At 37.2% G+C, this 25,166-nt stretch overlaps 1 protein-coding gene across 2 annotated transcripts in view; it reads left to right on the top strand.

Moving 5' to 3' along the window:
* EXOC6B (exocyst complex component 6B) overlaps positions 1-25,166 on the top strand; it is a 739,232-nt gene that overhangs the window by 544,343 nt on the left and 169,723 nt on the right. For both annotated transcript variants that reach the window (XM_033175069.1, XM_033175068.1), the window contains exon 20: positions 7,052-7,125. In XM_033175069.1, the coding sequence (XP_033030960.1) occupies positions 7,052-7,125 (74 nt within the window). The remainder of the gene's footprint in view (positions 1-7,051; positions 7,126-25,166) is intronic.

Genomic DNA, 25,166 nt, shown 5'->3' with positions numbered 1-25,166 from the left:
GCTTTTTATGCATCCCATAAGTTTTGATATATTGTGTTTCTGTTTTTATTTGTCTCAATATATTTTATTCCCTTTTTAATTTCTTATTTGACCCATTGGTTGTTGTTTAATAAGTGTGTTGTTTAATTTCCACATATTTCTGAGTTTTTATAACTTCTTATTATTGATTTCTGGTTTTATATATCATTATGCTCAGAAAAGGTACTTAAGATGATTACAGTCATGTTAAATTTGTTAAGACATGTTTTGTGACTCAGCATATGACCTATCCTGTAGAATGTTCTCTGAGCACTTGAGAAAAATATATATTCTACTACCATTGGGTGGAATGTTCTTATGTATTTGGTAGGTTCATTTGGTCTATAGTGTTGTACAAGTCTGATGTTTTCTTATTGCTTTTCTGTCTGGATGATCTATCCATTGTTAAAAATGTGGTATTGAAGTCCCATCTCATCGTATTGCTGTATTTCTCCTTTCTGCTCTGTTAATATTTGCTTCATATATTAAGTGTTCCAATTTTAGGTCCATATCCTCCTGATGAATTGATTCCTTTATCATTATATCATTACCTTCTTTGTCTTTTGTGACAGATTTTTACCAAAAAGTGTGTATTTTGTCTGATATAAGACAAAACTTTTAATTATCATTACCATGGAATGTCTTTCTTCATCCTTTCATTATCAGTCTATTGTGTCCTTAAGGCTAACACGAGTCTATTGTAGTAATTTATTACATGTTCTGGATACAAGTCCTTTGTCAGACATGATTTGTGGTTATTATTCTTTTTAAAATTGTGCTGAGAACACATATATGACATCTGCCCTCTTAAATTTTTAGGTGTACAATATACAATACAGTATTGTTCATTATAGGCACAATGTCCTACAGCCCTCTGTCTTTCTCGAAGTTGGAGATCTAGTGAGTTTCATATTTAAAATATAAAAAGGCAAAGAATAATTTACATCATACAGTCTTACCCTAGATAATTAATGGTATCTATTTTGTATGATTACATGTCCATACAAGCACACTTAGACAAGTATACTTAGATGAATCTCCAAGGAGCTTTTCCCTTCCACCTCCACCTCCTCCTCCTCTTCTCTCTCCTTGATATTGTTCTCCCTTTGTTCTTATTTCCTTATCTTCTGGCCGTCCTTTCTCTGACCAGTAGGATTTGAATTGGATTCCCTATGGAGTACATCAACTCCTTTCTGTAATTAGCTTAGTGGAACCACTGTGATGTGATGCAAGAAGGCTTGGCTTCCCTAGACACTTCATAGTCTAGCATACCCTTCATCTGTTGCTCCAGGGAGCCAGATACCAGGAAACCATTATGTTAATACAGCAACAACAGCTCTTATTTTTTCATTCCTCTGAAAAAAATACATGTGACCTAATATGATCTTAAGCTATAAACAAGTAGCTAGTATAGCTTAGGCTTTTATGCTTTTTTCCCCTAATTCTCTGGCATTTTGGTCAAAACCAAATCCCTAATCCATTCAGCAAGTGCAGGTGATGCTATCGTGTCCATTGTCTAAACTGGAAGTTTACTGGAAACAATAGTATACTGATGTTATCTAGGAACCTCTTGTTAACATTTTGCAGATTGTCTTTTCACCTTCCTCCTATTTGAACAAGTTATTTTTTCTCCCAAAATTGCTATTTTACATACTTGCCAGACATTGTGCTAGTTTTGCTTTTCTGAAATACAGTTTACCTTGTTCATCTTACTTTGAAAACTCTTCTTGCTCTATGGCGTTTTGCAAAGATTTAGAAAAATTAGCTTTATATTTTTTCTCACAGCCTTCTTTTGATAAACTCCCAAATGTCCTATCTACATATATAGATTATAGACTAATGCAGTTATTTTGACTTCTCAAGGCCCCTCCTAACTCTCATTCTACCATTTTATTCTAATTTAGTATTCTGTGCTCTTTTATATATGTTGCTTTCTTCAGCCAAGTGTGAATGTACCAAATTAAAGTTAATTTGTTTCTTTCCCCTTGACTAAGTGACAGAATTTGTTAATTTTAAGATCAGCCTACAAGAAGTCTAGAAAGCATTTTGAAATGGGTGGAATCCTTCCTTTTCCCCCTCTGGTAACTTCATTATAATGTGAAGATTATTAGAAATATAAAATTATAGCATATTTTTGAAAAATTGATAGTTTTAAAAAATGACTACCATATCTCATAGGTTTTTGTGTGTATGAGAATATGAAGAGTTAGATATTTGGCAAGTAAAGTATATTAGTGATTTTCTTTCTCCTCTGATTCGTTTACTGACAATATGCCTTCTTTCCTGCAATTTTGTATACCTCCTTTTAATTTTTTAAGTGAAAATATTTCCTTCATAAATTTCAAATGAATTGGCAGTTTCCTCATTGAAAGATTTTGCACATTTGCAAATGGTATCTTGGAGTCAGTTCCTGATACCAGCTTTGATTCTGTGAGTTTCTACCATGCATGATTGGACAGGAGCAGGGCAGAACTGCTGGGAAGAGCCAAGCTTTCTTGGAGAATGGGTTGGTACCTGTCGGAGGCTCTCCTATCCTGAACAAGTTTCCCAAGAAGAAGCCACCTTGCTAGTCTCAATGAATTTTGATTCAGTCTCCCAGTAACATGAATTGGTCAAAGGTAGGGTTTGGTTCTGCACTGAGTGGAGCAAGTACCTTGATTTCCTTGCCAGTGCTTCAGAATCTCTGGTACTGGCTTGGATCACTTGGATACTGAAAACCTACTAAAAATTCTGGATTGCAAAGACTTCCAGAAAGGGAATTTCCATTGTGACCTATGTATCCGTTGGTTTCACTTGGCCAATATTGCATGTGTTTCCCCTTCTTAATATGTCAAAGAAGGACAATTTTAATTAAAAGCTCTAAAGAGAGGCTTCTTGTGTGTATATATAATCAATTTGAGGATGCATCAGCATATTATAAGAGACTGGGAGCCTCTTGCCCCTCTCTCATGTGGTAGTTTTCCTCTTCTTTCTATCAAGTAGCATCTGAGAATTTGGGTTTACAGATCAATCCTAGTTGCCAGTAATGCTAAATCTTGAACAAATTATATTTCTTGTTACTAGGGAAAGTACTGCAATATGAGCTCCACTACATAATGTGTATGTGTTTGTGTGTGTTCTTCCATTTCCTTCTCTCAGGTTATAAAAGTGGTCTGTATTTCTTTTTAAAGTTTATAACATATAAAGAAGAAAAACAGACCCTCATAACCTTCCTCTCTGTAGCAGTCTGGGGTAACATTATGATGTGAGTGCTTACTATCATGTTTTCTATGCATATTATATTTTATGTAGTTGAAATTAGAGTGTATACAAATTCTCCTGTATTTTAAAAAATATTTGCACTTTCTAATGCTATTAACATTTTTTAATATATTTTAAAAGTTAATCATGTTTCTGAGGGCATATTGAGTCACAAAGTTACAAAATACCTATTTTATACATTTATTAAAATTTTTAAGAAATACTAATGAAAATTACTATGCTGTAGCTAGAACACTAGTAGTTAATAATATCAATTTCCTTTAAATGAAGTAATTAAATAGTGCCTATAAATAAATTAGCAATACCAACTCACTAACTCATCACTGAGCCATCGCTGAATTTTTTCTTATGTTTTGTCCTTGATATAGAACAGTGTTTCTTAACCTTTTTTGAGCTACCAACCCTCTGAGAATTCAGTGTAAGCTATGAACCTTCTTTGCAGAGAAATTCATATTTACACTAAAAAACTAATTATAATGATATTCAATTATGATATGCTAGGCACTCTGCCAACTGCTTCACATGTGTTATTCTGTTTAATCCTCATAGCAGCACTATAAGGAATGTTCTATTATCCTCATTTTTTAGATAAAGATATTGAAGTGTAAAGAGGTTAAGTAAATTGTGGAAGTCCATAGAGTTACTAAGTGGAAAGCTGGGATTCAAATTCTGATTTTTATTGCTCCAAAGCCCATCCCCTTAATCAATGTGCATGTAATTTTAGGGAGCTCTTGAATTCCTAAAGCCTGTTTATTGATACTCAGATTAAGGACCCCTTACCTGTTACAATCCAGAGATTTTCATTGGCAGTGAAGAGTACATGTGACCAATGAATCTTGCTATTTGTGTAACTTATTTAATTAAAACACAATATTGGTTGGACATCTACTATTTTGAGTGGATATTTGGTTTTGTGAAATGGTCTTTATCCCTAAGGAGTTTGCTATCTATGTGAGAAGACAAGAATTATATACATAAAGCAATGAGAAAAAATACAAATATGAAGTTGAATATATACTCATTAGACATTTCCATAAGCTATATGTGAAAATTAATTTCTTTACTTTGTCATACCTGATGCAACTGTCATTCTTTGATTCCTTGATTTATAAAAGGGGCAATCAAGCCTAAAAGGTCATTATATCCTTTGGGAACCTGGAAGATTCAGTGTGTCATAAAAATGAGGTCAGTAAAGTGACTCTGAGAACTAAATATGTATCACATCCAGATTTCTAAATTGTTTCATCAGCTTAATCTATTAGCCCCAGGGAGCATGCCCAATAAGGAAATTCAAGAATGTGTAGCCAGCTCCCAAGCATTCAGACGGGTGATTCCGTTGAGTTGGACATATATAGGATGGCAGAACATCTTGATAATTGCTGCCATTTTGACACAAGTAGGGTTTGTACTGACAGAGAAGTCTTCAGATGCTTCGAGTGATACAGCATAGACTTGAGTTATGCAGTGCCAAGTGTGACAATCCATCATCCTTGGGAGAAACTATCAAGTATGGGAAGCTAATTTTAACTGACCACCTAACAATCCAAGCAGTCAAAAAGAATAGCTGTGGCTGTAATTCAAAGAATTGCTATTAACAGGAGCATAGTATGGGAAAATTGTACATTTAACTTGAATAGCTCCTGTATACAAGGTTATCACAGATATTGGCTATTGTAGATACAAACAAAGGATTATATCAAGCTTTTTATTAACATAGCCTTCATAAAATCGTCATACAGTTTTAGAATTTTACTTTTTTTTTTTTTTTTTTTGACACTGAGTTTCGTTCTTGTTGCCCAGGCTGGAGTGCAATGACGCAATCTCGGCTCACTGCAACCTCCACCTCCCAGGTACAAGTGATTCTCCTGTATCAGCCTCCCAAGTAGCTCAGATTACAGGCATGTGTCACCATGCCTGGCTAATTTGTTTGTATTCAGTAGAGACGGGATTTCAACACGTTAGTCAGGCTGGTCGCAAACTCCTGATCTCAGGTGATTCACTCGCCTCGGCCTCCCAAAGTGCTGGGATTACAGGCGTGGGCCACTGTGCCTGGCCAGAATTTTGCTCTTTTAAAAAAGTTTTATCGCTTGGGCAATATACGACAGAATTAGTTTATATATGGCATTTGAATTTTCTTACCAAAGCAAGTAGAAGCTTTAGTACTGCTAAGCATGCCATATAGTTTATCTCATTAAAATAAAAAAAGAGGCATTTTAATTTTAAATGTCTACAATAAGAATTGTGTATATTGTTGTTTAATACATCTGTGCTATATTTTGATTAGTTTAATAAATTGCTTTAAATTTCATTTTGTGTAATGTTCTCATAATTCCTGCAAACTAAGTCATTAGCATTATTTTTAAAAGTGGGGCAAGAGTTTTATGAAACGCTTTGTCTGAGAAGCCCCCAAATGGAAAATATTTTTAAAGAACAGAAGTTCCTAACCTTGTTCACAAATTACCACTTGAATCTATGCAGCCACTAGTTGTTGGAAGTAATTTTCTAGACATATATGCAAATATCTTGATAGATTTTATTGATTCCAAAAGAAGAATATGATACCAACTCTGTATAGTTTCTTAACTTCAGTCCTGGATAGAAATATAATTTGAAGGAAAACATTCCTTTTCATATTTGCTTTGAACAGACACTTGGGTTGTTTTTGAGGTAAATAGGAGATTGGCTGTGGGCTTCATAGAAAGAATTGAAGAATAGTCTAACTGCCCAACTTTTGAATTTGGCATGTGTATGCATGTGCATGTGTGTGTGTGTATATAGGGAACTTAAGACCTTTTGATTTCATAATAAGCAGGGCTCAGGGACAATAAAATTTGACATTCTTAACTGTTACTAGTTTTTGTCCCTATATCCCTGTACAGCCATCTTCTTGTTAACGACATAGAAGCCAGAGTCATAAACTGAGCATGTACCCAAGGCGCCACTGTAAATTGCAGATAGTATTCATGTAGTCTCTTCAGGCTAAGATTAAATTGGGGTAGAGGAAGGAGAAGAAAGAATTTTTGAGAGTGGAATGGAAGTAGAAGTCAAGGACAAAGAATACGCTAGAAGGACAGACATGTGCAAATGTTCCCTGAGTTTTGCAGTGAGATTTATTCAGATGGACCTTTTCATATCTGTAAATATTCCTTTGCTCGAAAGCCAAGCCATGGATTGGGATAGCCTCTGCTTCTGGGGTGTGTGTGTATGTGCATGTGGGTCGGCGGGGGCGGGGGGGAGAGGCGGGCAATAATGCAGTCATGAGATAATACAAATAATCAGTGAAGGAATAATTAATGATGTGGCAGGGAATATTTTTTGATAAATGCTTGGGGAATGAGGTGACAAGCGTGAAATTAGAAAATTCCTTCAGCGATCTAAAATATAAATAGCTTTCGGAACTGAAAAGAGTTTCACAGCTGAAGATTTTATTGTGTTGAGAGGAAAAACTTTTTTCTCTCCCCCACTCCCTCCTCCTTTGCAAGTTGTTTGTCCATTCACAAAACAAATACTCTGAAGCCCAGCGCAGCTCATGGGAATAAATTTCAGGTCGAATTAGTACAGTTTCCTTGCTGTCAGGATGCTGGAATTAATGGTGTTTTGATGACACGAATTTTGAAGGGCAAACAAAGAAGCTGAAGGGAGAGAGACATGACTCCTTAGAAGCTTGGTCCTCCTCTCCCCCAGCTTCTCTTGTCTTCCCTGTCATCCGTCTGCCAATCTCCCTGTCCATGGTTAGTTAAAGGCGCTTTTTATCCTCTTTTCTTTCCCACAGAGTTTGCCAGATCCGGCCCGGTGCCTGGGTTCCAGGAGGACACGCTGCAGTTGGCCTTCATCGACTTGAGACAAGTAAGTCTTTGTGTTTTTGTTTTTTGTTTTTCTTTTAAGATGTGTGACTGAAGACCATCAGGTCTTAAGGAAAAGGGGAAGGGAGGGGGATCGGCATTGGCGATTCACATTGGAGACCTAAGGGTTTTCCCTGTATTTGAGGCCACCTCTTTTATTTAGCTATCTGGGATCCTTAGCTATGGTGGAGTTAAAGGTTTTGTGGGTAAAAGGGAAGGCGGCGGTGGGAGGAGGGACACAGAGTAGAGGGACTCAAGTGACCCTCAAGTGATGCGACCCATTGTGCTGTTGTTGGCTTTTGCAGACATAGCAAAAAGATAACTCAGCAAACCAATGCTAAGCAGGTGCACTGATGCAGAGACTGCCTGCTTGGAGAAGTTTTGTTTGTAGATAATGTGGCCAGTAGCATTTAAGAAAAATGAAATATTTTACATTCTGGATTGTTGGTTTGGTTTGTTGACTTTTTCCTGCTGCCTTAAGTCTTCCCGCCTCCTCCTTTGTAGAATCTGGTCAGTCATGGGTAACTAAGTGGTCGTTTTTGAAGATGATTAGAAAAGGCCTGGACCAGTCATGCTAACCCTATTAAAGTAATGTGATGAAAGCTGGTACTTGGGTATACCTGAGCTTTGGCAAGCCCATTAGATAGAACCAGTCATTCTATAGGACTATTTCTTGCAGATTGAACTGGGTGGGTTGGTAGGCCTTAGTGGTTTGGATATAGGGAACAGGGTGGGCGGGGGCCCAGTGAGGGAGAGAGTTAACTGGGCTCTGTCATCTCTTCACTCTTAAGATGGATGGGGTTGGATAGAAAGTGTGAATGAAGTAAGAATCAATGACTGATGCTTCTTTCCTATTAAAACAATCTTTTTTTTGTCTGTTTAAAAAAGGGGGCTGGCTTTGTTTCTCCTGCCATAATGATGCAGTGCCTCTTGTTTTCAGAGCTGACATAGTTTGCATTCTGAAAACTTTTAGATGCCCAGGGTATTTCTTAAAGCTGCAGGACCCCTTGTATCGGTAGTTCCTTACCACTGTGATTCGATTCATGCTGGAGCAGCTTTTAACCCATAATGGATGGCCTGAGCTACCCCTGAATCCTTGTAGATGGGTGGTGTAATCTGTCATCTGATGACAATTCTGGAAAGCACTGTTAAGCAGAAAACAGAAAATTGTGTGTCTATAGACCTGCCAAAGTTTGAGGATTCAGGCTGTGTCCCAGAAACGTGTGTCAACTTAATATTTGGGGGCCAAGGTGGGGGTTCTTTTGCACATTAAGGATTCACCAGCCTGATCACAAATGGAACAATCTCTTCCCACACTTAAGACCTCCCACCTGTAGATTTAGCAACTCAACCGAGACATTCAGGCTTTAATCCCTTGAATGATGTAAGATTGAAAGATTGGGATTTTGGTTTAGGGTATGTGAAGTGATATCTGTTGGATTCCCTCCCACACTCTTGCTTCTTCTTAGAAACTTCTAACCCAATTGGCTTTTCTTGGAAAGCAGAAATTGAATTTCATTGGAGAAACACATCCAAGGAAAAATGTTTCCGTTCTCACTATTCATGAGAAGGAAGCATGGTTATTCTCTCCAGTTTGTGGTTTTGGTCCCTATGGAAAGGAACTAGTGTTCACAGAAAATGTTAACTAAGGGAGTAAGTTAGAAAGCACAGCCAAAATAAGGTGGATCAGAGTTGGGAATGAATGTACAAGTACTTGTAAGCTCTCAGTGAGCCCTGTCATTTATGCTTAAGTTCCTATTTTCTATTACATTTTTCTTCCCAGAGTTGCTTTTGTAATGTTTTAATGGTAGAAACCCAAAATCCAAAATTTTACTGATAATGAAAGAGTATGCCTTTTTCTATTCATTCTGTCACTTAATTTCTACTTATACCTGTCTCTACTAAAACAGCTTAAAGGAATAATTTTTCTAACCTAGACTGTTTGAAAAACTTCTTTAGTTCTTGGTCTGTAGCTCATCATTGGTAGACCTCAGGTAGGTTGAGTCATTGTGAAAAAAATGATCTCTCCACATCCTGTGCTGAAAATATTCATCTCTTTGCAGTTTGTCTTAGTCATTCTCAGAACTTATTTAAAGGAGCATCATTTTAAAAGGAGGCTTCTGAACTACAGAGATGTTCAAACTCTAAACAGAAAACCTGGGACTATGTTTTCTTAAACATTTAGGCTTCTAAAATAGAATTTTTGAATTTTGGGATTGGAGGCTAATCTTAAAAATTATGTAGTATTACCTTTGGCTTTATACTTCAATCCCTGTACAACACCCCAGACTTTGATTGAATATCTTACTTGAGGAGGATCCACTACCCCAAAGCAGCAAGTTCCACCTTACGACAAATGATTATTAGAAAGATATTTCTTAAGTTGGCTAAAATCTGTCTCACTTAACCTTAACCCTTTAAATCTTTATGATTTTATTTGGGCATCCCCAATTAGAGGAATGGGCTTCCTGGTCCTCATTTATTGAGGCTCCTATTTGCTAGTATTTGAGTCTTTTTCACATGTCACATTGTTACCTATTTCTCATCTAGTCCTCACAGGGTTGATTTTATGGACCAAAACTGGATACTACTCTTACTGGTCTGTGTTTTTCCTTCAGACATATTATTAAGAACACAGATTTTTCTTTCATTATATAATGACCTATCTAAACCTTTAACTGACCGCCTGAGTTATCTAGCTTAACTGATATAATCATTATGCACTTAATAAGCCAAAGATAAAAATATTAAATAGGAATGACATAAGTTAAAGGAAGAAGCTAAGGTAAGCTAAAGTTAAGGTAAATTATAGGGTACACACTTATGTAAGAAGAGGATCTGCCCCCAGTGCAGTGCAGTGAGGATATTCTTTTACTGTCATTGAGTGTATTTGACTCTCTGCTTTATATGTGTATTCTGAACTTGCTTTCATAGTCTCTTGCTTTAGAGAGTTTCAGACAGTATCAATTGAATGAATAATTTTAAAATATTCAAAACATGGAATATTTGATGAAATCATCTTTGTATAGACTATAATAACAGTGTCATTTAAAAGCTATAGAATTTCACTGGGAAGCAAATTAGATGTGGATAGCAAAGCTATTCATCCTTTTTCACTTGTCCTATTCTCACTTTTCTACTTCTTGGAGAAGGAGAGATGACATTTTGAATATACAAGCTTTCATGATTTTTTTTTGTGTGTGGCACTTCAGAGTTAAAGTACAAATAAGTTAAACCTCATTTGTCAGATTTCTGAATTTGGAAAACCTACTATTAATAGTATTGTGAATTACATAGTACAAATCAAAATCCCCTTCTTTAGCACTTTGTGTTTTCTGTCTTTGTAAGTTCATAGAAGTAGGATTGCAGTATGACTTCCCATGCAAACATCAAATATATGTGTATATTTCCATCAAAATCCAAATTTGGGCTAATGCTGAATTTTGAGAAGGATAGCTTAAAGGCTCATTTAATTAGCTATCTTGAAGTGGCATATAAACACCAAGTGCTGACCTTTAATGGTTCATAATTGAGAATTACAATATAGGACCAATAGTAGATTCTCAGTACTTACTTTATTCTTTAAACTGTGGCATGGTTTATATTTTTCTTCCATGGTTAAACATTAAGTAGATAATGCCGATGAACACTAGAATTTGATTTTCATTTCAGTTTATTTTATCAAAGTCTAAGTGCCTACTTTGTACAAATCACAACCTAAGTGTTGTGGGAATACACAAATGAATATAGTATAATCTGTGCCCTCTGGGAGCAAAGGAATGACCAGCAAATTCCTGATTCTAATATAAGGCACACTGTGATAAGTACTACATTGAAGGATGAAGCCATTATGTATATTTCAGTTATTTCAGTGACTTTTGCTACATAATAAATTACCCCACAACATGTTGGCTTGAAACAAGAACCACGTATGAAGCTCAAATTTCTACAGATTCTCAATTTAGGGTAGTTTCAGCTGGGCTCACTCATACTTTGAGGGCTGCTGCTAGATGGGCTAGGAACTGGTTGGTCTAGGATGCCTTAGCTAGGGCTACTCTTTTCTACTCTCTCTCATCTCTCATTTACAAACAACCTAACCTAGACTTATTTACATGGCATCTTGGCAGAGTTCCAAGAAAGCAATAGGAAATGCGCAAACTCCTTGAAGCCTATACTTGGAACTAGCAAACCATCAGTTCTATCACATTCTTGTGGCTAGAGCTAGTCACAAGGCCAGTCCAAATTCAAGAAATGGGGACATAAACTCCAATTTACACTCTAGTTGAGCTATAAGACATATATAAATGATGCAAATGAAGAGCAAGATTGTACCTATAAGTGCAAAAAGAGGCCATGAAGTAGAGAGGCCTATGTGTGCCTGAGTGACTATAAAATATTTCATGGAAAAGGTGAAGAGTCACACTGCAATTCAAGCATTGTTAAGGGAAGAAAATATGTAAAGCATAGAAAATAGCAGATTTAAGTTTTGTTTTAAAACATGGATGTTTTGTATGTTAGTTTAATTAGGATCTAGACTGTCTTTTCTCTTTTAAGTATTAAGCTGATCTCTTAAACCCCCATTTCTTAATTTCTCATATTAGTTTTTGTTGTTCATCTTCCTCATATACCTCTTCTTTTATGTCCTATCTATTCTCCTCATTAAATGCTACTCTTTGCAGGCTACCCTGAAACGTTTCACGTTTCTGTTATTCACATTCATTATAAGTACTTAACTTCCTTTGATAATAGTTTGCATTATTTATTTAATCTGTGATAGTTCACCTTCCATGTTTGGCCAAAGGCTTGAGGGTGTTCCTTTTCTTAGTAACATCCTGTTATTTTCTGTTCCTTGGCCCCAACAGTTATTTACTTCTGATATATACTTAAGTTTTTATAAAGCTGAATGAACTAGGTTGTGACATTGCATCAGATCTCGTGAATGGAGCTTGTTGGCAACGACTGTCATATAGCAAGCCATCCCAAGATATCTAGGGCTTTTTTTAGATTGAGCTGTTAATATTCCCCCTAGGCCAGTTATTCCCCAATTTCTAACCTGTATTCTGAAGTAAACACAGTGCATTTCCATTGCAGACACTTAACCTGCCTTGAAAACAACTATAAGACCTAAGAGAAATAGTTGCATATTTCTTTTGAGATGTTGAACAAATACTACTGCTATTCCCTTTAGAGGTATAGAGGTAAAACTTGTACCTTTGGTTAGTTAACACCCGTAAGGAAAACAAGAACAACTCAAGAACTTAACTATGTAGAACTGCCCCTCCTACTTCTCATCCTGTCATGATCCTCTTCAATAAAATTTTGATTTTCAAATCAAATTGCCCAAGTCTAGTGAATATTATGTGTTCCTGGAAGGAACATTCCCCCCTTTGTTTGACTGCTATGGCTCATAGGAAAAAATCTTAACTTTAATAATTATTTGTATTTTAGCCTCAGTAGAAAACCCATTTATATTAAAAGCTGATTGTTTTCTGATACAGCAATATACCAAAAAGACATGTAGTCCATAGGATTTATTTTTTAATGTTTTACCATAACCAGTCTAAACTATCCCCTAACTAGGAGGCTTCATAGGAGGTGGGGCTGGGGTGGGGCAGGCCCATATCTCAAAAGGCCAGAGATATCAGTCTTCTGTTTTTCATTATAGCTATTAAACTATTAACAGGAAGCCATTTCCCACACGTACTTAATATTGGTCCTGAACTTGCTGGACTATAACTTGGGTTTTGGGAGGTGAGCTATAGTTTTCCCAAGTGTTTACTGAGCAGTTACTGAGCAGTTAATGAAGAGAAGTGTGGGGGTAGGTAGCAGGGAAACGTTTTTATAAAAGGATATTTTTGGTAGAGAAAATACAGTTGTTTGCAAACCTTCTAGTTGGGAAGTGTATGGACCAGTAATGTTGTCAGTAGAGATACTCTCCAAGTGCTCAGTTGAAATATTCTGTTGACCTTCAGATTGTATATGATCTCAAATAATAGCCTATAAAACTGGGAGCTATCTTTACCATAGTCAGAAATCAAATAACTGGATAACTCATGGAATTAGAAAACGCCATTACTATGACTGTTGTGGATAATAGGGTTAGAAGGAATGAGTTAAGCCATAAAGCACATTATCTTGGAAGAGATTATCTGTACCACTGATAGAGTAGCATGTATATATGAGGAGGGCAGGTGACAAATGAAATCCAGGGTCATCATATCCCAAAGGCGCTCGGTGGTTAGAAAAGGATGTAGTAATATCAGACCACCTGCACATATCTCTTTGCAGATGCAGAGCCACGACATGTCCTGCAGACCATATTTCATATCTTGATATAGCCACAGCAAGCACTTGGATATAGATATATTCCTCTCTGAGCAGGAAATGTTCATTCATTTATTCAACACTGTGCCTAGCCCAGGTAGTAGATAAAATGCAGTGAATAAAACAGGCCCCTACCTTTATGGAGCTTGCATTCTTATATAACATTCTGTTCTTCCCATAGTCTCTCTTCAGGTGGCCTAGTGCTCCAAGGGATGTCACTTTATCTATCTATCTATCTATCTATCTATATCTGTATCTATATATTTTAATATTGGTGCCATAGTTCAGTTTTAGGAAGCAGCTATAGAGTTTTCTGGCAAGATCTCTAGGGCAAGGCCAACTCGCTCTATGCAGATACACAGACTTTCGGAAAAGACATTTTAGCTGTGGTTTAGCAGCCTAACATAAATAAGATGGTCAAAAGATGGTCCTTTGGTTTTTGGAAGCAGTTTTCTGGTCGTTTGGCTAAAATTGTATTGCCCAAGTTGTTTTGACAGATGCCTGTTACCTTCAAGGTGATACCTCCAGCATCAAAGGAAGCTCTGACAGGAAATAATTCCTATTCCTAAGTATGGGCAGGGGAGAGCTAACAGCTTCTGGAGATGGTTCTGTGAAAAATAGAAGGAACACTATGAGAATAGGCTCCAGTGAGCTAGACCTTTGATTTTATAGCAAAGGCTGGATCAGCATATGCAAGGATAGGGCACAGGTGAATAAAGTCTTCAGCTTCTGGAATGCTTTAGTAGTCTCTGCAAACCAGATCTATATCCTTACCTTGCTTGAGACATTAGTAACTAGAGCCATCAGAGGAAATTAGTAGGAGGAATTGCCAGTAATATGTAACAAATTCTGAGATTTGCTGAATGTCCTTGGTTGATTGGAGGAGAATCTGCTTAGAACCGCCAAGACTTAGTCTCACTTCATACCAGCTTCTTAACTGGGGAGGAAGTGCGTTTGGAAATTCTACATCGGGGCATTTTTTGATTTAACAAAGAGTTCATATTTTATAGACCAGGACCTCATGAAATAATATCCAAACAGAGCAGAACTGTTTGGTATAGAAAATCATGTAAGATGTCATTTAAGTGCCAGGAAAAGACCAACATTTAATGGGCCAAATAACATCATAGCATGTTTGGAAGGCCATTTTCTATTCATTATTCTCTTACTGTGAAAATCATTTTAGCACCTCAGGGGTCTAATTTCCTAAAAGTCCCCATGGAATTGTTTCAGGAGATTGGGAATCAGAGGAGAGGAAGTATTTGTAGTAGATGATAAACACACTAAGACCATGGTAGTCTTATAAGGGGTAGACTCCTTTTTATTTTTATTTTAATGGGGAAGAGGTCCTTGAAGGGAAGATGGAAGGGCTGATGAACTCCACTGTGGTTTTCCTCAGAGAGCAGGCACACCCACCTAATAACAATGTAAGCCCCAAACAGGTGGTTCTTTGCACAGTTGTATGTGGTAGAAAGGTAACTTCTGGACCTCTTTGAGGGTTCTTCCCTGGAGAGTTTGTGTGTCTGGAAATGCTAGCTCATGAATGACAGGCACTGTGGGCCTCGTCAGATTAAACTATTTTAAATGGCAGATATGTGAAGACAAGCAGCAGTTGAAGGTCCTCCTTTTGTTCAGAGCAGTTCTGACAACCTTTTGGGCAGCAGGAGATAAAATACCAGGCTTTGGCATATTTCCCCATGAAAAATTAATGAGGTTTGGCCTTCTGACTCATGGGCCTCCCAGGCTAAGGGTTTCCATTGTTGCTTTCAACCCATATTATCACAGTCTAACCTAATGCTGGGTTGTCCAGCACCTTCTGCTTCATCCTGGAGGCAGGGCCCTACTGCTTAGAGGTTCCACCAGAGTATATTAGGTTGGTGCAAAAGTAATGGTGGTTTTTGCCATTACTTTCAATGGCAAAACTGCAATTACTTTTGCACCAACCTAATAGAACACCCTTTCCATTAGGTGTTAGAAGGACCTTTTACAGAACTGTCAGTCTAATCTGTGACAACTCTCCTACCCCTCTGCTTTAGTAGAACCCCTCCTACCCCTCTGCTTCGAGTAGAACAACAACTGTAACTTTTGATGTGGACATGGTGCCAGCATCACTCTAGATAGCCTCACTGCGAAGTCAGTTTGGAGGCATTGGTTCCATTCCATTTCAGCTTTTGAGTGAAGAGCTAACAAGCATAACATAGTAAGCCACCTAGCAATTGCTACCTTAGTCCACAGACAGCATTGTCAATCCTCTCTTGCTGTATCATAGGGGACCTGGGTAACCTGTGAGACGCCTTGCTGCCTGGTTAGCCTGAGGCGTTGCACTACTTTCTGCTTCTCCCAACAAACCGAGCCTGAGGAATTCAGAAGGTTTCTCCCTAACCTCTACCATACAGCGTGAATATGCATATCCACAAACATGGAATTTGGAAGTTTTTGAGACAATCACATCTTTATGAGAAGGGACAGGAGAGTCATTACCAATGAATTTCCCTTGGAGTAGCAGTGGTATCAGAGGCTGTTGTAGTGGTAGTGGCTGAATGAAAACTGCTAGGCCCTGAACATGAATCTCATTTTCATGAACCGCACTGTATAGCTTTCTGCTAGAGGACACTCATAGGTCAAGGAAAAGCCTTGGAACCAATTTCTAACTACTGCATTCTACTGGTAGCCGCTGGAGGGCAGCAGAGAGTGACAACAAAGGTCCAGATTGCGGCAACTGGGACATATTTCAGTTTACCAAGAAAGAAGCACCCTTAACTATAAAAGAATTAACTACTTGGGAGCCACAAGCATGGATCTTTGGAGAGCAAGGACCAAAGGGAGAATCCAGAACCCTAATCTGAGGATTAAAACACTTCCTTCTAGGGCAAGTCCAGGAACCAGGAATGGATAAAGGTGTGAGGTAGGACTGATTATGAAAGGGGAGCTGGACAGCATCAGTGAAGGTAGAAAACCAAAAGGATATTCTAGAGTATCAAGTCCCAAGAGGACAAGTGAAGATGGAACAAGAATCAGGTTGCTTCTGGACCTCTTTGAGGGTTCTTCCCTCGAGAGTTTGTCTGGAAATGCTAGCTCATGAATGAGAGGCACCGTGGGCCTTGTCAGATTAAACTACTATAAATGGCAGGTATGTGAAGACAAGCAGAAGATGAAAGCCCTTCAGTTTGTAGCAGTTCTTACAATCTTTTGGGTAGCAGGAGATAAAACACCAGGCTTGAGTGAAAGAAAGAAGTACAGTGGGAGGCAAGCCAGAATGAATGAGTTAAAGAGGCAAAAGTACAGTCAAGGAGATCGATTCTCTGAGGCAGTGGTACCCAGGAAGGAGCCTTGTATAGGGTGCATATCAGCAAGGAGGGATCTGCAAAGGGAACAATTTCAGATACAACCAGCTATATCTATGGAATTATCATCTCTTAAAGTATTAATAGCTGCTTCTTGATTCGCTAGGATCATTTCTTTCTTGGTCTGTTGATTTCAAGGGTAAAATAATTTGTTGAGAATGTGGAGAGAGTGAGAGAGATGATGCGACATTCTCAGATGTGATTAAGAGATTGTTATACATGAAATGAAATTGAACGTGGGCATGAAGTCTTTCTGGATAACATTTGTGTGAAAGGGCAGCCCGTTTTCCAAGAATAGCTTTTGATATTCCCTTTTCATGTTTTATACTGTAACACTGGTTAAGAATATACAGTAGAAAAGAAAAATGGGCTCTGATGACTAGTTATATAGGCAAGATCCCAATCAGTCCAGAGACTTAAGATCTGTTCCCAGTAAGTTAGCAGAGAGCTGTGTTTGGAGTCTCTTTATGCTAAATGCTCAGCGCTTTTCCAAACCCCCTTAGGCATGAAGAAAGACAATTCTGCCTTGGTCTATTAAGTTATAGTGTCTCCCTCTTTTCTTCAACCCCTCAATCATCAGAAAAATAGGGCTTCTGTAACCACAAATTTCAGGGACCCTCTACTGGGTGGCAGGACAGCGTGGTGATTAGGTTTGGAACTGAGCAAACCTTAGGTTACTAGCTGTGACATTTGGCAAATTATTTGACCTCTCTGAGGTATCGTTTCTAAGACTATAAAATAAAAAGTTTAAATAGCTTATAAGGCTTATAATGTTGTAGTAAGCGTTAAATAAGACAATATAATTATGTTGCTTATTATTCGGTAAGCATTTAATTAGTGAAGTAGCTATTATTATTACTTCTACTATTATTGTCACTATACAGTAGCGGCCTACTTGAGAAGTCTGCCTGCATGGAAATGGTATCCAGATGAAAGTCAGGCAACCTGGGGTGATCACTTAACTCTTGCTGATTCATTACATGACAGGATACTTGTGCCTTTGGCTAATGGCTCATACTGGGACTCCTGCCATTTCTCAGAAAGTAAGGATTTGAGAATGATAACTATTAAATGTTCTGAGCTCCTCTGAGCATAGAGGTAACCGAAAAGAAATTAAGCCTTGAGTTAATTTTTCATGTTTAACCAAATTACAAGTTATTTGCTTTATTTGTCTCTATTAAAAATACTGTTTATGAAAATATTACTATAGTAGATTAAAAATAGTTTTCAAAGTTGAAAAATAAGTCCTAACCAAATCTTTTATCTTAACACAATTGTTTTTTATTTCGTGGGGCTCTTTCTGGTCTTTTTTTTATATGCTTATTTGTAATGCCTATGGCCTTTTATATTTAACTTTTTTTAAAAAAAATTGTGCTTTCCCTTTTATTTATTTTTATTATACTTTAAATTCTGGGGTACATGTACAGAATGTGCAGTTTTGTTACATAGCTATACATGTGCCATGGTGGTTTGCTGCACCCACCAACCTGTCACCTACATTAGGTATTTCTCCTAATGCTTTCCCTCCCCTAGCCCTCTACCCCCGACAGGCCCTGGTGTGTAATGTTCCCCTCCCTGTGTCCATGTCTTCTCATTGTTCAGCTCCCACTTATGAGTGGGAACATACGTGTTTGGTTTTCTGTTCTGGTGTTAGTTTGCTGAGAATGATGGTTTCTGGCTTCATCTATGTCCCTGCAAAGGGAACTCATTCTTTTTTATGGCTGCATAGTATTCCAAGGTGTATATGTGCCACATTTTCTTTATCCAGTCTATCATTGATGGACATTTGGGTTGGTTCCAAGTCTTTGCTATTGTGAATAGTACTGCAGTAAACATACATGTGCATGTGTCTTTATAGTAGAATGACTTATAATCCTTTGGGTATATACCCAGTAACGAGATGACTGAGTCAAATAGTGTTTCTAGTTCTAGATCCTTGAGGAATTGCCACACTGTCTTCCACAATGGTTGAACTAATTTACACTCCCACCAGCAGTGTAAAAGCATTCCTATTTCTCCATATCCTCTCCAGCATCTGTTGTTTCCTGACTTTTTAATGATCACCATTCTAACTGTCGTGAGATGCTATCTCATTGTGGTTTTTGATTTGCATTTCTCTAGTGACCATTGATGATGAGAATTTTTTCATATGTTTGTTGGCTCCATAAATGTCTTCTTTTGAGAAATGTCTGTTCATATCCTTCTCCCACTTTTTGATGGAGTTGTTTGTTTCTTGTAAATTTATTTCAGTTTTTTGTAGATTCTGGATATTAGTCCTTTGTCAGATGGTTAGATTGCAATAATTTTCTCCCATTCTGTATGTTGCCTGTTCACTCTGATGATAGTTTCTTTTGCTGTGCAGAAGCTCCTTAGTTTAATTAGATCCCATGTATCAATTTTGGCTTTTGTTGCCATTGCTTTGTGTTTTGGACATGAAGTCTTTACCCATGCTTATGTCCTGAATGGTATTGCCTAGGTTCTCTTCTAGGATTTTTATGCTTTTAGGTCATATATTTAAGTCTTTAATCCAGCTTGAGTTAATTTTTGTATAAGGTGTAAGGAAGGGGTTCAGTTTCATTTTTCTGCATATTGCTAGCCAGTTTTCCCAGCACCATTTATTAAACAGGGAATCCTTTCCCCATTGCTTGTTTGTGTCAGGTTTGTCAAATATCAGATGGTTGCAGATGTATGGCATATGGCGTTATTTCTGAGGCCTCTGTTCTGTTCCCTTGGTCTATATATCTGTTTTGGTACCAGTACCATGCTGTTTTGGTTATCTTAAACATTTTTAGGCTGTTAATTCTTAAATCAATTTTATTCAGGTATAATCTAATATACAATAAAATGTGCCTGTTTTAAGTGTACAACTGCATGTAACCACCACCACCACCACCACCAAGAACATTTCTACCATGCCATAAAGCCTCCTTGTGCGTCTTTGTAATTAGTCCCATCCCTTTGTCCCCAAACAACCACTGATCTGCTCTTTATCACTACAGCTTAGTTTGTATTTTCTAGAATTATATGTACATCCTAGAATTTATATTCTTTTGTGCACCCTTTGTGTCTGGCTTCTTTGATTCAGCATAATATTTTGATATTCATCCATGGTGCTGGGGGTGTCCCTTTTTATTGATGAGTTATGGTTTTTCACATGGATATATCATAATTATCCATTCACCTTTGACATTTATGAACATTTTGTTCTTTCCAGTTTGGGCTATTATGAGTAAAACTGATGTGAACATTCATGTACAAGTGAATATATATTTATTATTCGGTAAGCATTTAATTAATGAAGTAGCTATTATTATTATTTCTACTATTGCTGTCACTATACTGTAGTGGCCTACTTGAGTAGCGGCCTACTTGAACATGTATTTTTTTTATTTCCCCTGGGTAATACTAGGAATTGAATTGTTGGGCCTATAATAAGTGTATGTGTAACTTAATTTTTTAAAAATGTCCAACTATTTTACAAAGTACCATTTTCCAATCCTGCCAGTAGTGGAGGAGCATATCAGTTGTTTCACATCCTCTTCAACACTTGGTGTTGACAGTATTTTGTTTGTTGGTTGGTTAACTGAGGCATTATTTACATTCAGTAAATTCATCCTTCTTAAATATATAGCTTTATAATTTTTTTTTACAAACTTACACAGTTGTATAACCACTACCAAGATCATAGAATATTTCCATTTATCAGAATTTTTTTTTATGCCTCTTTGCAATGACTCTTCTGCCCCTACTGTATTCCCTGGCAACAGCTGCTCTGATCTCTGGCACTATATGGTTTTGTCTTTTCCAGAATGCCATATAAATGGAATAATACATATAAATGGAAACATACTTTTAATTTTCTCTTCTTTCACTTAGCATGGTGCTTTTGAGATTCATCTATATTTTTGCATATGTTAGTACTCCATTCTTTTTTTTTTTTTTGAGACGGAGTCTTTCTCGTCTACCAGGCTGGAATACTGTGGCATGATCTCAGCTACTGCAGTCTCCGCCTCCCGGGTTCAAGCAGTTCTCCTGCCTCAGCCTCCCAAGTTACTGGGATGACAGGTGCTCACCACCCCGCCCAGTTAATTTTTGAATTTTTAGGAGAGACGAGGTTTCACCATGTTGACCAGGCTGGTCTTGAACTCCTGACTTCAGGCGATCTACCTGCCCCAGCCTCCCAAAGTTTATTGTGAATAAAGCCACAATAAACATTTGTGTACAGGTTTGTATATGAACATATATTTTGATTTCTCTAGAGTTACTGGGTCATATAGTAAGTGTATGTCTATAAGAAACTATCAAACTGCTTTCCAAAGTGGCTTTGCCATTTTGTAGTCCTACCAGCAATATATGAGCAGTTGCTCTGCAGATTGCTAGTATTGTCAGTATTTTTCTCAATTTGGGCTATCCTGATACATGCATAGACATATGGCATGGAGGTTTTAATATGTATTAACCTAATGACTAATTATGCTGAGAATCTGTTTTTTGTGCTTATTTGGTGTTTAATGTATTTGTTCAAATATTTTATTCAGTTTCTTTTCTCTTCTGTGTTTAATGTATTTGTTCAAATATTCAGTTTTTAAAATAATTCTTATTATTGAGTAGTGAAATTTTTTAAATATATTCTGGTCAGTAGGCCATTTCCTCAGCAGTATCTTTAAAAAACCTTAAGTTTTTTCTTCTGATTTTAGTGACATGCAGTTATAATGTCACTTTTTTTATGTCTCATGCTCCTTGTGTCCTATCTTAAATCTTTGCCTAATCCAAGGTCACAAAGGTCTATTTCCTATGTTTTCATCTAGGAGTTCATATTGTTAGGTTTTACACTTAGGTCTATGATGATATGTTTTGGGTTAATTTTTCAGTATGATATGAGGTATGGCCAAGGTTCATATTTTTATATGGCATGTACAGTTGTTCCGGCACCATTTGTTAAAAAGACTATGCTTTCTCCATTGATGCACCTTGATACCTTTCTTAGAAATCAACTCACCACATATGTGTTGGTCTCCTTCTGCATTCTCTATATTATGTTCAATTGACCTATGTGTCTGTCCTTTTGCTGTGTCTTGATCTTACTTTTATATTGTCTTGAAATCAAGCAGTTCAAGTCCTCCAACTTTTTCTTCTTTTTCAAAGTTGTTTTGTTTATTCTAAGCCATATATATGTAAATATATATGAACAAATATGTAAAACTATATATGTAAATATACAAAAAAATGTAAATATATATAGACATATATGTCTTAGAATCAGTTTGTCAATTTCTTTAAAAAAAAGTTTGGCTGGGAGCGATGGCTCACGCCTGTAATCCCAACACTTTGGGAGGCCGAGGTGGGTGGATCACGAGGTCAGGAGATCAAGACCATTCTGGCCAACATGATGAAACCCCGTCTCTGCTAAAAGTACAAAAATTAGTCAGGTGTGGTGCCGCGCACCTGTAGTCCCAGCTACTTGGGAGGCTGAGTCAGGGAAATCACTGGAACCAGGAAGTCGGAGGTTGTAGTGAGCCGAGATCGCACCACTGCACTTCAGCCTGGGCTACAGAGTGAGACTTTGTCTCAAAAAAAAAAAAGCTTGCTGGTATTTTCATTAATTGAATTCAGAGATCAATTTGGGGAAAATTGACATTGTGACAATTTTAGTCTTCTAATCCATGAACACAGTTCTATGTTCATTTATTTGAATTCTCTCTTTAGTGCTTTGTAGTTTTCAGCAAATTGTGCACATATTTTGTTAGGTTTATTCCAAAGTGTTACATATTCATTATGAGTGATATTGTTATTTTAATGTTGATGTTTAATTGTTCATTGCAAATATATGGAAATATACAATTGGTTTTTGTATGTTGATGTTGAATCTCAAATTTGCTAAACTCACTTATCAGATATAGTGGTTTTTTATACATTTTTGGGGAGTTTCTAGGTGGGCATCTGTGAATAAAAACAGTTTTAGATTCTTTCTTTCCAGTCTAGATACCTTTTGCTTTTTGGTCTTACTGCACTAGGAACTCCAGTACAAGGTTAAACAGGTGCCGAGAGCAGGTGTCATTGCCGTTTCTGATCCTAGTGGTTGGGGGAGTATTCAGTCTTTCACCATTAACTATGATGACAGGTATAAGTTTTCTTATGCCCTTTGTCAGTTAAGCATGTTTCTTTTACTTCTTAATTTGATTGAAGTTTTTATTATAAATGGTCCATCAGTTTTATAGACCATCAATTAATTAGCCATTATTGTTTCTAAACTTATATGTTATTTCTAATGTTTTGTTTTTATATTTAAATTATTATATATTCATATCTAAAGCCTTTTAATCTGAATTACTCCTTAATGTAATTTATTTATATAAGGGTTATGAGCATTTTTATGGGTTTTAAATGTATTGCTGATTCCTGACGAAGAGTTATACCAATTTAAATTATTTCGGGAAGTATAATCATGCATAAGTTTTACAGAAGCCCAACCAACATAGGTTCTTATGATTTTACGGGTTTTTTTTTTTTTTTTTTGGTTAACTTCCTAAGTATAAGAGTGCACCTTTATTTCACATTGCACTTTTTAATGCTACACATAAAGTAGTATTAAGTGGGCCGGGCACGGTGGCTCACACCTGCAATCACAGCACTTTGGGAGGCTGAAGTGGGTGGATCACAGGGTCAGGAGATCGAGACCATCCTGGCTAACACGGTGAAACCCTGTCTCTACTAAAAATACAAAAAATTAGCCGGGTGTGGTGGCGGGTGCCTGTAGTCCCAGCTACTCGGGAGGCTAAGGCAAGAGAATGGCGGGAACCCAGGAGGGGGAGCTTGCAGTGAGCCGAGATCGCATCACTGCACTCCAGCCTAGGCGACAGAGCAAGACTCCATCTCAAAAAAAAAAAAAAAAAAAAAAGTAGTATAAAGTGGCCCATGAATCTCGGTAAGGATATGGATTTACCAGTGTCCATATTTTCAATTCTTAGTGCCTATTATCTGATGGAAGGTATTTTGCAGTCTGATTTGATGCATATCTAACTTAACCTTACCTTATTACAATCAAATAAGAGAAGCAGAACTAACACTTCTAAAAAGTTAACTACTAGAAGCTAGTGGATTACTTGAGGTCAGGAGTTTGAGACCTGCCTGGACAACATGTTGAAACCAGGTTTCTACTAACAGTACAAAATTAGCCAGATGTGGTGTTGCGCACCTGTAGTCCCAGCTACTCGAGAGCCTGAGGCAGGAGAATTGCTTGAAACCGGGAGGCGGAGATTGCACTGAGTGAGCCGAGATCGCACCATTGCACTCTAGCCTGGGCAGCAGAGCCAGACTCTGTCTCAAAAAAAAAAAAAAAAAAAAATTACTAATAAAATACAGCATGTAATTAAGTGCCAAATGAGTAGCATGAAAGCCCTGTATGAGTTTGGAGGAGGGAAGTATTCCTGTGCCATTAGAAATGATGATTCTTGCCTTTTTTGTTATTGTTTTTACCATGGGTCAGTAGGAACTGATGTTGTTTCTTAGTTTTATTTTGGTTTTTAAATTTTTCATAAAAGTGTTCTGTGACCAAGACATTCGATAATCACTATTCATAATGTCTCTGAAAACTATGGTCATTTGGGGAATTTAATCCCACGGTGATAATAAAAAATGTTCAAACCTTTGCTTGTCTCCAGTGGTACTACAGAAAAGAGCCTTCTATTTGCCAGCAAAGTGAAGGTGTAACTTGTCTATTTTCTGGACTGTATTAAAAAAGAAATGTGCTCTAAAAACCTAATCTAAGGATTGTAGTGTTCATCTAAGCTAAACATCAGTCAGAGAGAGGTCTCCCCGATTCTTCCCAGAGCTTTGATGCTTTCGACCTAATCAAGGCAAGCAGCAGGCTCCTTATAGCAATATTATTGCCCTCTCATAAGCTACTATAGTAGTCTTTAGTATTTAGCATCTTGGAACCACAAGAAACTAGGAGTGACAATGGAGAGGGAGTGGTTCTCAGAAGCTACTGATACACCAAGGCTATGTTAAAAAGAGTGATCTCAAACAATAGTAAATTGGCAGCATTATTAAAAGTGAATGTGTGTGATGAGGTAAGACAGATGTAATCATTCTTCTTGATGTTTATACTACTTATCATTCTTATTATTTGTCAATACAAGCAGTGTGTATGTGTGTGTGATGTGTTCATACATGCTTCCCTGTGTTCTAAATCCATATGGTGTTCTTAATTATTTCTTCTCTTATAAACTCTGAGAGAAATAATTAAATGGGACAAGGTGGTTTTCTGTGTGTTTTTTTCTGAGGTACCAGCATCTTCCCTCTGTCTTTCTGTGTGGACATTTCTTTTTTCATTGCCTGCTTGATGAAATGATAGTGCATAGAGATGTTTACTTTA

Source organism: Trachypithecus francoisi, unplaced genomic scaffold (assembly GCF_009764315.1).
Source record: "Trachypithecus francoisi isolate TF-2019V2 unplaced genomic scaffold, Tfra_2.0 Lachesis_group17, whole genome shotgun sequence".
Lineage (NCBI taxonomy): Eukaryota > Metazoa > Chordata > Mammalia > Primates > Cercopithecidae > Trachypithecus > Trachypithecus francoisi.
This window is presented reverse-complemented; position numbering and strand designations above follow the sequence as displayed.